The sequence below is a fragment of the Colias eurytheme genome, chromosome 6 (assembly GCF_061535395.1).
Source record: "Colias eurytheme isolate Ceu_HAF_F1 chromosome 6, ilColEury1 Martin Lab GWU primary, whole genome shotgun sequence".
NCBI classification, from domain to species: Eukaryota; Metazoa; Arthropoda; class Insecta; order Lepidoptera; family Pieridae; genus Colias; species Colias eurytheme.
The window spans coordinates 8,616,876-8,630,835 of record NC_142985.1 but is presented as its reverse complement, the minus strand read 5'-3'; the positions used below and the strand labels follow the sequence as shown (position 1 = coordinate 8,630,835).

Here is a 13,960-nt window from a genome sequence, read left to right as displayed (position 1 = left end):
TCGCTTGACTCAAGATGACCCCGTTATGTTTAAAGAGGCTGATGTATTTTCTGAGTAGTGCTGGTGTAGTGTGAGCTTGAACTCGGTCGGGTTGTAACGTCGGTAGCGCGCACACCCCAGAGCTCGGCTGCGGCGCTCGGCTGCGCATGCGCATTTAAAAAAATAAAACATTTGAACCGCGGTGTCTCATTGTTGTTTATATTCGAACAGACTAAAGTGAAGTGTTTGTTGACTATTGGAACAGGTTCCCGTTTTGAAGGATGCGTAACGGTAATTTTTCTATATTTATAGTTGATACAAAAGTTTTTTGGATTAATAGAATAGATACCAAATTTAGGTCAAGTCAACAATTATTTATAAGTACGAATTCATATTTTTTCATTATATTTTTATAATATAATCAAAGTAATGCATTTAATATGATTCTAAGTACCTTATACGTATTATAATGTTATACATTAAATGAGTAAATTTAATTGATAAAATAAAAAGATATACGTTTAATTATAGATAGATTGCGATAAACAGATTCAATTAAATCTTATAAAAGTATTAAAGAACTTATCTCTAAAAATACCAATTAAATTAATTAAACTTGCAAGGAAAAGACTTCAACGCACGCCGACATATTAGCATTGATATACGATCATACAAGTTCAAATATAATGAATGATACACGATTTTGTGTGCTATTATATACATTATACATATATGTATATTTATTTATTAATTATACATATATAATTATTTAAGTTTTGTAAGTTAAGAATGAAGAAGAAGTACTATAACAGTAAAAACAAGGAAAGCTTCAAACAGGAATTTGAACTAAAAATTTAAAATGGATAAAAAACTTATTAATATAACTGTTTGAAAAGTCAAAGGTCAAGTAAGGCCAAGAGTTCGTAAATTAATTAGAGAATTAATCGACAGTCACTCCCGTCAACCACTTCTGGATAACCTACCGTAAATTAACTACTTTATAACAAAGTGCTAACTTCTTTATTTACAGGATAATACTTGAAACTGAGAAATTAATTTTTAAATATTATTTGGTATAATGAAATATTTTTTATGGCCCAATAAAATAGTACATTCCTATACAAATGTTATCGTATGAGGATTTTTATCCCTCTATCAAAAATACGAATTTGTCGTAAAATCTATTAATTTGATTGCACAAAACAATGTACCATAATTAGAATAATAACACAAATGATAAATGAACCATTCGCTATTGTGTGATTAATTCTATAAATACAAATAAACGCCGTTACATGACAGCAAAGTTTAAATTTCCGAGGGATTTAATAACATCCGGTGAGTCACGCAGGTTGTATTATGTGATAACTTGCAGCTCTGTAAGCTTTGCATACATTTAATCGATGTCACGACCTAAAGGAACCAAGATCAAGTTTTGATCGGTATAACTATGGGGACTCAGTGGGAATGTAATAAAATAAAAAAAATATAGATCAATGTGTTTTCTGTTAATAAATATTAAAAAAATGTATTTTAGTCAGTCACTCAGATGAACAATAAACTGCACATTTTACCTTTTTAATATATAATGATACGAACGACTTAAATTATTATTAGTTATTATTATTTTAACAAAATAAAACAAAGCACGCTATATTAAATAAGTAAATATTATGTACATAATATGATAATTTAATAATAAGCAACGTTGTGGAACCAAGGAAATGAAGCGTTTTGATACATATGTAGTTGATTTTACTTATGTTACTTAGTTTTTTTGATACAATTAATCCTCACTCTACATAAATCTTTACATATATTTTGATATAACAAAAATGTAACATATTTTTATTTTAAATTTCTTACCTTGTTCCTTATTCACATACCTACGATTTTGAGAGTTGTGAGTACGATTCACATTAACATAATGATAAGCTTGAATAAGATAAAAAATAATATTTTTAACAATAAACTCGGTCATGAGCTCAATATAGTGGGAGGTCACTAATAACTAACATAATATACAAAGTTATTATACAATTATCTAGTAATTTACCTGTTTAAATGATAATTGTTCGTGACAAGAGCCTTTACATTTGTTATCAACATGTTCTTATATTTTTCCTCATCAAACATTTAATCTATATACTTCAATGAAACAAACCTCTACGTGACACATAATTGAATCATGGGAATGAATTTCAGCTAGCTAGTATTCATGTAGAAGTAGACCAAACTACCAATTTCAGTAAATCAAGAATACTTTTATGATTTATCCCTTTAATAAAGTAATAATTCGCCTTCTGTTTACAATAATGTGGTTTTATGCAGAATAAACAAACACGAAATAACAATTTTATACCCAATTATTAAAGTACAGGTAATGTATTTAGGTTAATGTAACAGATTGATAACATTGAAATGTCACATATAATGCAGTGTCACTACGCATGCTGATAATACGTCAATCAACCGATAACATAGGGCTTCACGACACTGTTATCCATTCATCGTCGGTTACCGTTCCCGCTACTACTAATGCAACCACCATGACTTTGCTTTCTGTGACGTCACGGCTATTGTACACCAGCCATACAGTTACTGCACTATGTATTGTACCATATCATCGAAGTAGAATGTCATAAAGAAATAGGCTCGTCGCTCGATACGTAATCTTAAAGCCATTATATTTTTATTCATTGTGACGTTAATATATGAAGATTACTGTTAGCTAAATAGTTCTGTCATGCTACTGCATATCGGAAATTGGAATGTTTATGTTATCAGCTCTAAGGTGATTGTAACAAAGTGCGACGTAAAATTGCAAGTAGCTTTTCTGAGACGATAAAATTCTTTACATAAATCTGCACGGCGTCACTATCATGGCAATATATTATAGAGTATACAGTACTTTATGTATACAAATCAATTGTAAATGTTCTCTAAGCACTAACTTCTTTAACAATTCATTGCAATTTTTTCGACCCCAAAGTAAATAATATATATGTACATATTATGTAAAATGGAGGATCGCAATGAAATTTGTCTTATAGAAAATAATAAGTAATTCTGTTTCTTTACTTATGAGAAATGTGAAGTATTGTAAAAAATATTTACAAGTTTTATGACTACTAAACTTCATAAAATTTGTAACTTTTAATATTTTGAACTCCTGTATGTACCCAACTAATATTGGAATGAAGAATGAAGGAGCTTACGTCACGTGTGTTCTCTGACTCAAGTTATGAATGCCTTATGTATGAACTTACATTATATAAACGCCCATATATATTATGTACGTCTCCAAAAGTTGCCTGCCAATTAACATAAGTTTGTTTACCCTGAGCAGGGTCGAGTTTCGGTGAAATAATTATAACTTTTTAATCTTCATTCCATCTTATTAATTGTGGAATGATTAAATATGAAGAAAGGTGTACGAGGATTCCGATCGTTAATTCAGGGGTTAAATACCTTGAACGAATGTAAAATAAATACTATACAAATTATATTTGTTTTATAGTGTATTCCTTCAATACATTACCATCTTCATATTTTGTACTCATGAAAATATTTGAAATGTAGTTGTATTTTTAAGTTATTGCATAGCTTCTATCGCGGGCCTTGAGCGCGGGGACCGAATCGAGAAATTCCGTAACGAAAAAACCTCACGCTCCCCACTCCGACGGACACGGAGGTGTGGCTTGAAGGCATGCTATGCAATAGCTTTACCGCTGCAATCCCCGAGTGCCACACGACTTTTTTTTAATTTTTATTATTCATCAAATATTAAAACCATCTTCCAAGTTACATCTCATACGTAAGTATATCTTTTATACGATGACAATATGGGTTGATAATCATAAACACACTTACATAGTCGTATTCTAGGGCACATATGAGCAAATAAAACAAATATCATCTTTTTCAGAAATGAAATTTAGCTGTTCGCTTAACATAATGTTTAATGCAGCGCATGTGTTGTATACCGTACACGTCCGAATTCCGAGTCGTTTCGCGTTACTTCACCTACATTCCTATTGCAAATGAAAACACTGGGGATATCTTTAATCCCTTCACACATGACCTACACTTTTAAAAGCATTTGGTTAATGCAAATTATATGCAAATGAAACCAGCAAATTGGCTAATTAACGTAAGCGTGAATTTACTTAATTTTTTGAAAACAAACACATTGAAAACATTTTTTTTATTAAGGACAAATTTAAGACTATTGAGAAATTACCAATATAAATAAGCACATCAAAAGGTACAGATAAAAGTGTATTTTTTCTTGTTTACTCTTAAGAGTTACCTTATCGAACTACAACGATGTATATTTTAGCATCAACAGATAATATAGAAACCCTTCGAAGGTGTGCGAGGGTCAGCTGTCACAGTAATGCAATATCTCATGGTACCTAAGTAAGGTGACATTGACATTGAGAAAAGCATGTCCGAGACCCTACCACAGTATTACCATTATTTCCTACAGTAAGGAATCGCCTTTGATGTCGCGCGATGCCGCCGCCAGCGTAGGTAATGACGCTGCCACACGAAAATACGCTAGGGTTGCAACAAATGGGAAATAAAACAATTGTGATTATTAATATTATGATGAAATCTTTATTCATATGTACATTCAAAATAATTGCGATTATTAAATCTGATGTAATTATTTGTTCATAAATATATAATTACAGATATTGCACTGCTTAATATTATTTACGTGGACACTTTATTTTTGGATGTTCTTAATTGTATATTATAACATTTAACTAAGTAATGCATTCGCATTGGGATGTACAATCTGATTAGAAAATAATGAGGACAACATATATACATAGCTTTGATTTTAATTCAACAGATACAATTATTAATACAATCTTTCTGAAATATTGTTTCCTTCTGGGATTTCAATGTAGATTTACATCCGTAAACCGAACAGTTTGTGCGCGCCATACTAGAATATGTAAGTACCTATGTATAATAAAATTATTACACAAAAAATACGACTGCGACATCCTTTCGCGCTAGGTAAAGCAAACTAAGCGTGTTTGCTTTACGCGGCCCGCGTCGCCCGACCCCCGCCAGTTCCCCTCCGTTTCTCTGCACAAGTACATTCGTCGCACTACTGTAGGAAATAATGGTAATACTGTGACCCTACGGACCACGCGTCAACGAACACAAGCATTGAACTTTGAAGGCCCATTGTTTAGTTGTTTACCCAATGTTAGATTAGATAAATTATATGTAAGGATGAATATTAAGACTTTTTTTTCCAATAAACTTGAAATCCCTTCTTCTTTAATTTTATAGCATTTACAGATCATTGCCGTGGGATGCAGCAAAAATTAAAAAGGCCACCCTTGAAGCAATCTTTTTTTTAAACCTATATGAGAGACGAAATTTCTAAATTATTAAATATCTTAACTTAAATCATAAACTACTGTTTAAAATTTAAATGGAAGCGATTATTTTTTTCGAATAAAGTTTTAAATAGTAGTAAATAAATAGGTAATATCAATCACATCTATAATGCTTTATATCTTCTACCAAGTGTTAAATATTCATTGGAGCTTGTAATGTAATAATACCTATATGATAATACGTTTTGTTATGTACTAATTATTCATTGAACAACTTGACTCATTCATTAGTTAATTGCATATCAATAGTGGCTTTAATTTGCTGATGCGAAGGTCCATTGATAAACAATCAACAATTAGTTCCCACGATGTGAGCTGAGTCAAGTGGACGGGACAAGGTTCCGCTCTGGTTGAGCAAGAAACTAACTGTGCTAAGTGTTTTATTATCTAAGGGCGTTATTTATAGATGTCACTTGCCAGAGATGTGCATTGCGACGATCGCCGAGCGACAACGGCAACGCCTTAAAAGTAAATAGGTTAAGAACTTTGTAATCAATTTAAATGTTGTCTCTATGGTCGTCTCTGATTAGTGGAGTCAGCTTTAAAATGTTCTTAGTATTAGACTTTAACAAATAAACATATAAATCAATCATCCAGGTATAAGATATTACCCTCTATGAAAAGCTCTTAAGCACTACAGAACGAGGAGTAACAAACGTGCGCAGCGTTACGCACAACTCGTGCTAATAAAGAATTTAATTATTATAAGGGTGTTCATTCATTTGAATTCATGAGGAACGTAAGTAAAAAAGTTGCAGTTATACAATAATTTAAGAATTATTTATATTTTCTATTCTACTAATTCATATTATGGGAAATGATTTGTATCTTCGATGTAAGAAATTATTACAAAAACTACTCTATAGATTAAAAAATAAATAAATTAGAAATTTATGTAGCTCTACCGAGTTAAAAGGGCTTTTTATTACCTCAGATCAACCTGAGCGGCGCAAGGGCATTAGCTAGTTGTTATGATACACAAATAAATAACTTTTGTAGTGCAGCAGGCTCTGTCACAGAAGCCTTCTTTTTAGTTACAGCCTAGTGCTCTATTCAGGTTCTGTAATTCACAGGTAAATAAAACTGCCCTGTATGTATTCGTTAATAATATCATCTTATAATTAAATTTGAAAATAATGAGATAATCATAAATCAGTTATTGCGAACATTATATCAAACATAATGAGTAATAATAACATCAAAGTTCAATTAATTTTTGTTTTTTTTTTTTGTTTGTGAACTTTTTGTCAAAACGATTTTGTTATTTCACAAATTCTACTTTGTATGTAGGATTAATAAAGGTATAATTATTTATTAATGTAAAAGATTTAGAATTATAACATAATTTAATCTTTGGCATGCCTTATCAAAAGGAATGATAAATGATCATAAGATATCTTTAATATCTGCGAAGGCATCTAATAGATAGAAAGACTGTCTCTAAATAATTTAGGCTGTTAGACGAAATTTAGTCAACTCGTAATTGTATCAAACTAGCTGCCCCGGCAGACGTCGCGGTCGTTCTGCCCTATTGTCCCTTCTTTGTGTTTTCTCCACATAATACTTAAATATTCTCTACATAATAATTAAAAACGTTCACAAAATTTGTGCCGAATTGGTCGAGCCGTTTTTGGCGATTCATTTTTATAAGAGGTATACCAGGTGAAAGACGTAAGACGTTTGACGAATTTAGACAGGAGCTTCTACTCATGAAACTGAACAACTTTTGTTCTACAACTTTTCTGAATTCGTAGAAAAAAATTACTTAGGACTTTGTATGGAAATCGGTCAGCTGATTAGCGAATTTTCCTTACAAAGTCCAATTTTTTTTTACGAATTCAGCAAAGTTGTAGAACAAAAGTGGATCAGTTTCATGAGTAGAAGCTCCTGTCTAAATTCGTCAAACGTCTTACCTTTCACCCTGTATAGGGATATCAAATTTGATTAATTTTCCTCTTTTCATTACCAAAGTTCAACAATATTCAATATGTAATATATTCTAGTACCGAGTAAAAAATATGATTCAATTTGCGTGCAATAATTTAGAGGATTTAGTTACAATGGTAGTGAGTAGTGATGATATCAGCGTCTTCCTGAAAGCAATTACGATTGAGACCGACACGCTTGGATGTTCTAATAGGATTGTACGCAATTAATAAAAACGCATAGAAAAACTGAAGCACGACTTATAACCGACATTTTATTCAGTATGTTATTCTACTGCTAATTATTGTAATTAACTTACAAGAAATAATTCTATTTTTATACATTACCTATGTGTATAAGTTTGTTTGTCTAGTATCTATTTTTTTGTAATTTTTTTCTAATCAATTTTGTAGTTTAATACTAATTGATAATATTATTCCGTGTATTTATTAGCAAGTTTTCATTTTATCTATACTGATGATGTTAAGAACTATTATATTTTATTGACGTTTTCATTTCACCTATACTGATGTTAAGAACTATTACATTTTATTGAAGCACCATTTTTTTGTACAATTATGCAACCAAAATAGGAGGAGCCACAATGACATGTGGTTAAGTACAGTTAGGTACGTACTAACGAGACATATAATATTCAATAATGTAAGGTGTTTGACCTAACATTTTTCGAAACGCAGTAAAAAAAGCTGTATAATCAATGTCAGAGCTAAGTATGCAGATAAATAAAGTTTGAGACAACCGGATACTGCGTTTCTTTCGAATCGATCCCGTTAGGAATTGAGTAGGTTACGTTGTGTTTAAAATAAAAGTAAACGACTTGTAACATTACATGTGTAGATGTAGCATAGTATATCTACTATTTCAGAATTTGATATAAAATTCATCATAGTTATCCTCCAAGAGTATGGGACATTTCACTGAAGATGTATGGATTTGAGAAAAACCAACAAAAAATGTATGCTAAGAAATCCTATGCAAGATTGGTGTGGCCCGAAATTTTTCAATTATCTCGGTAATGGGCAAAATTAAATTCCTTCGTTTTTGCAGTGTTTCTTGTTAGTAACAGATTGAGAAACAACATCTGACTATTGGGTCACGTTTTCGTTTGATTAATAGTTTTATGATAGAAATAGAGCGAATTTTATTATTTTCGATAATTAATGAATAATTTACGATGATTTGATGAATATTTAAACTTATTTTCGAAATTAGTTTTTTTTATCGCTGGAAAATTAAATTTAAATGCTTCGAAGAATTTTTCGAACTCTTTACTCTCAAGTTTGATTCCCGTCTAAGATAGAATACGGAATGCCTTGTTAATTGACACAACATAACTCAATGTTAAGTTTACGTCTTTGGCACTGCCTTAATTGAAAGCATTCCGAGATTCATATGACATAAATATAGATAGCCTTTCCAATTTAAGCTACAGAATATTCTAAGGTTAATTATAAATTGATTACATAGAGGTTTAAATTAATATTTACATGATTGGTCTATTTAATTTTGATGTAATTGTTATCCACTAAAGAATACCTAGATAGCGTAATGTACATAATGAGGTACACTATGCGTTTATTTTTTAGGTATTTCTTAAGATGGTCCGGGTAAATATTATTTATAGTATCGGGCATTTATATTATTATTTCATATTATACTTCATATAAATATATGGCAATTAGGAAAGCCTTAACAGAAACAAATTCTGAAAATTAACTTATCGATGAATCAGTATTGACGATAGCTTGCAAATGGCGGATATTACTTGGAATATCGATACCTACTTATCAAAATAATATAACTTATACTCAGAGTTATAACTTAATGCAATACCTACTGCATAATAATCTTTCCCGTAACTTCGAGAGCCATTAACAGTGCGCTACATATTTCTTCTATTTGAAAACACGCTCTGATAAACCTAGTTATAGGGCAGCCACCTCATGTAAATTACTAATAATCTCCGTTAACAAGATGGCAATTATAACAGTGCTCACCGCTTGCTGGCTGACGACGTAATACTACGTTTTGTTTGGTTAACTACAACTGTACACACGCTAAGAAATTGGCATAATGTCTTATGTCTCTGACACTCAAATTGTACATATGTAAGACCGTTATCAAATATGTATTTAAAAAAGTATTTATTTTGTTTCAGATAAATATGTGACGTGTAAGGACATGGCATAAGTTCTTGGACTAAGTGTGAACAGCATACAAATCACAATGCATACCATGGATACCTTGGGCTACGGCCATAAGAAGTACAGGCCACCACTTTCACCGACCAGCTTCTACCAACATGATTATTACTCCAGACATACGACGTTACGGCCTCAGGTAAGAACATAATACGAGCTTTTCTTGGAATTTACACGCGTATTTATTCACTGAAATATGAAATTACATATTTACATGGTCGCACTGATAATTTGGTAAATCGATAACATAGCTCGAAGGCGTTCTGTGTGCCGAAAGATTTTGCCAATCATGTTTTATTATTAAGATTTTATCTATGTAGGTACAATGTTATTAGTATTTTTTACGCATCGTACGTAGGTACCTATATCGCAATAATCTATTCTGCTTACATGGAAACTCACTCAGTAAATTTACTGCCAATTTCCATAATACGATAAAATATTTTATGGCAATTTATAATAAACGACATTTATAAGATATCGTTAATAATAATAATCGTAAACTTTTGGATTAGTTTCATTGGTTATTGGTTTTTAATAGGGTATTATTTAATACTAGGTGCCCATAATAAAGTAATCCTAAACCAAAAATAATAATATCATTGCATGAAATGAATCCGGGTGCGACCTTAGGGCCGGTCAGTGGGAAGGTACCGTTAGACGCAACTAGCAACGGTATATAACTTCGATTGCTGAAGAGAATTAAACCATGCGATTCTTGATTTAAAAAGAAGCAAATATATAAGGTAGTTTTATCGGTAATTTGTATTTAGGATTCAATTATGTCATTCGCTAACAATCGCTATTAGTTATTTCATTTTAAGAAAGGTTCTACAAATTAATAGCTTATTTTAAGCCTTTGAGCTTTTAAAGTTTTCGATATAATCATATTATAATACATTATAAATATAATATCATAAAATGAAGATAGTATAACAAAGTTTAGTCTATAAGATAATATCCGTGGACGTAGTTCGGTTGTTAACCTTTGATATAACCGATTAAGGTTGAAGCTGTGAAATTGCTACAATTTCATAATTACTTTAGACGGTTCAGCTCAAATCGGCGGAAGGAATCGGCCAATATTGACCGCCGTAAGCCGTTAGCTACATAATTCGATAATCGATTAACCATAGTGTTTTGATTAGAAGGACATAACTAAGTATCTTGTAAATTCGAAATTGGTTAGAACTTTTCACGAATAACATATTACTATAATTTATTTAACGAAAGTTGTTATGATTCTCAAATGTAAAGCGTATTGTTTAATGTTTATAATTTACGCACATAAGGCGTGATTTTGTTAAACTCGTAAACTGGGGTAACCATTAAACGGTAATGTCATAATGGAACAATAGTACTGTTAACATTAAATATAAAATCATAGACTGTAACTAATAATATACAACGAAATGAATTAAACAGTATCTAATGATGTAATTTGATGCGTCAGCGGCACACAAGCGTAACCCGCACGCGACGCTCCAGCTCGGTCCGCACCTAAAAACCCAGGAAGCCTACCCGAGATGCTGTTAATGAATAATGATGAATAATCTTCCGCATGTTTTATTAATTGCCTTATACACCATACCCGTGCGCGCGCTGTAGCATGCCACGCGACTGACCGTAAACGCTCACAACATATTCTTTAATTACCCGTAATAAAGATTTATTGTGATCTCGATGGGAATTTAATATTTATTGAATACTTCTAACTAACAATTATTTTTATTAATTTTACGATAGCATGTGTTTAAAACGTGAAGACTATAACTGTCAAGTGGAGGAGGAGTGGCTTTTAAAGGATAAGTTTTAAGTTTGGAACCTTACATACTTATCTGAAATATTTTTTAACATTTTTCCATGACCGATTACGCTTTTTTAGTTTAAAAAATAAGTACTACCGGGCTTAAAGTTTAACAAACTAATTAATGGGAAAATGCTAGAGAAACTAGGCACGTTACTTCTCAACCGGGATCCGTAAAATATCATAATTACCAAAGCATTTACTGTTAAATTTTTCTTTTACGACATGCACGTTTTTCTAAGCCCTGTTGAAATATATTAGCGAGGTCAGGTGTCAACTAACGGTAGACCAACAAAGCCAGATTTTATGTTAGCTAAATCTACATTCCCACTAAAATGATTTCTGACCAACGGTTTATCTATGAACTGGTTTTTCTGGACCCAATAAAACTACAGTTACTCAATTATTGTCGATAAACTGGTTTCCAATTTGTCGCGTATACTATAATATGTTAATCAGAAATTATTCATTTCCGTTGCATCTTATTGATAATTGGCTTCGTTATAATAATTGGTGTGGAGATAAAGTTATAGTAAGCTTAAATAATTGTATGCGATAAAAACAGTACAACGACCAATGAAATATAATCAAATAGGTAGCTATAGTATTTACTAAATGTGTTTTTTACACTTCCTTTTTTTAACTAGATTGAATATTTTTTGTTTGATACTCAAACTTTAATCTTGTCAGAGCTTTTAGATTACACCTATCCTTTAACTTACATCTGTGCGTCTACTCTTGTTTCTAGAAGCGATCTTATTCCGTGCGTAACACAATATCTCCAAGTGGGGTTCTTGAATGAAATTCCTATAATAAGGAATTCTATCATTCCTAAACATAACTTTTTGGCTCCGTATAGGTGAGATCCAGAACGTGAGACAACACTTAATTGTTATCTTGTTAGTGTCACATCGAATAATTTAAAGCGAGCTTCGTGGCTGTTTAATTTGCTAACCAGCGGCCAGCCCGACCTTCGAGGATGTCTTGTTTCAGTTTTATTGTGGAACAACACGCACGATCGACTGTATTACCTATATCGCCTTTTTTATGCTGAATTATAAATTAGTGGGACATTGAAGTATCTGCTTAAACTATGTTATATTATTTAGGTAGGAATCTACGTAGTATGATGTTATATTGTTCATAAATATTATATATTTTAGTATAAAGTATAGAGATGAGGAATATAAATAGAGTCCAGAAATTATTTATTTATTTATTTTATTTATTTATTTGTAAAGGTACCTTAACAGCTAATCATACACTAGATATAACATTGACAATTCAATACGCCAATTAAAAGGTACACCAATAACAATCATAATACTGTGTGTGAGCAAATTATTATATAATTATATTATTTTGATATAAAAAACTACAATTATTTTAATTAGTTATTACCAAAAAATATAAATTTTGTATTAGCATACCGCGTCAGTTAAAAATTAATTTTAATGAAATCAGCGGAAAAAATAAAACAATGATGAGAGTTATCATTATTTATGATACCTATGTCATTATCCATTCAAACAATTTATTTATAACAAAAAATATTCCTTCAGCCATCAAAAATAATTATAAAAAGATACTCGTACCTACCTATCCTAAAGATTTTTTTTCGTTTGGCCACAAGATGTTGAGTTCTTAAAAATGTTAAAGTACGCTTTACCAAATATGTATTTTCTTTTAATTTTTGATCTTTTATTGACTAAATTTTTATGGTAAAATTAAAATAATATTTTCTTGGACGTTAAAATAATTGCTCCACACATCTACCTATATGCTTAATCAAACCCATATCCACACATCTTATCGAAGTTGTATATTTTTTTAACAACTAGCGGTCCGCCCCGGCTTCGCCCGTGGTACATATTTAAGTTTTCTCTACATAAAAACCATCCTCGTAGTTCAAGGAATATAATAAAAAAAGAATTATCGAAATCGGTTCAGCCATTCTCGAGTTATGCGCTTACCAACACATTTTGCGATTCATTTTTATATATAAGATTTTTATATATAAGATTATTAGTGATATATGGAGGACTTGTATTCATGTAAATATTAAAACGAATGTCTGTTCACGCTGCGTTGAATATAATACCTCACTAGAAAAACGCGTTGAGACCGCGAACGCAATCAGGCTTACCAACTCTATTTTTATAGACGTTGAAAAATGCAAAAAAGTATAAAATGCGTCCGATAGTCTCGTCATTATCGTAATGTTGTTACGTTGCCGAGAAGTTTGCCTTGCACTTGGCTGATCATCTTCAGTGCAACAACCGACCGTGGCGGAGCAGGTTTGAACAACGCAAGCGGCCGCAGCTGAAATGTCAACTATCATGATGTTAATATTACATTACGCTTGCAATAATATTGTTGTTTCATTATTGTGATTATTATATAACAATGATTGATAAAAAAATATGGCCTTAGTTTTCAAGGAGATTTGTTTTGTGATCATTGTTATGATGAATAATTGTTTTTATTAAACGTAACATACAATGAGAGATTAATACATATTTTAATTATAATAGTAGATAGTTGTCGTAGTAATAAACAATTCAGTCTTAATACAACCACAGATTTTTAAATATGTAGTT

The 13,960-nt window shown here is 31.3% G+C and overlaps 1 protein-coding gene across 2 annotated transcripts in view; it reads left to right on the top strand.

The window, feature by feature from the left end:
* The first annotated feature begins 46 nt into the window (after positions 1-46).
* The window catches only part of LOC149907855 (uncharacterized), a 37,976-nt gene continuing 24,062 nt past the window's right edge, over positions 47-13,960 (top strand). For both annotated transcript variants that reach the window (XM_090102969.1, XM_090102968.1), the window contains exons 1-2: positions 47-270; positions 9,511-9,692. In XM_090102969.1, coding sequence (XP_089959095.1) covers positions 9,579-9,692 — 114 coding nt within the window. In that variant the 5' untranslated portion in view covers positions 47-270; positions 9,511-9,578. The remainder of the gene's footprint in view (positions 271-9,510; positions 9,693-13,960) is intronic.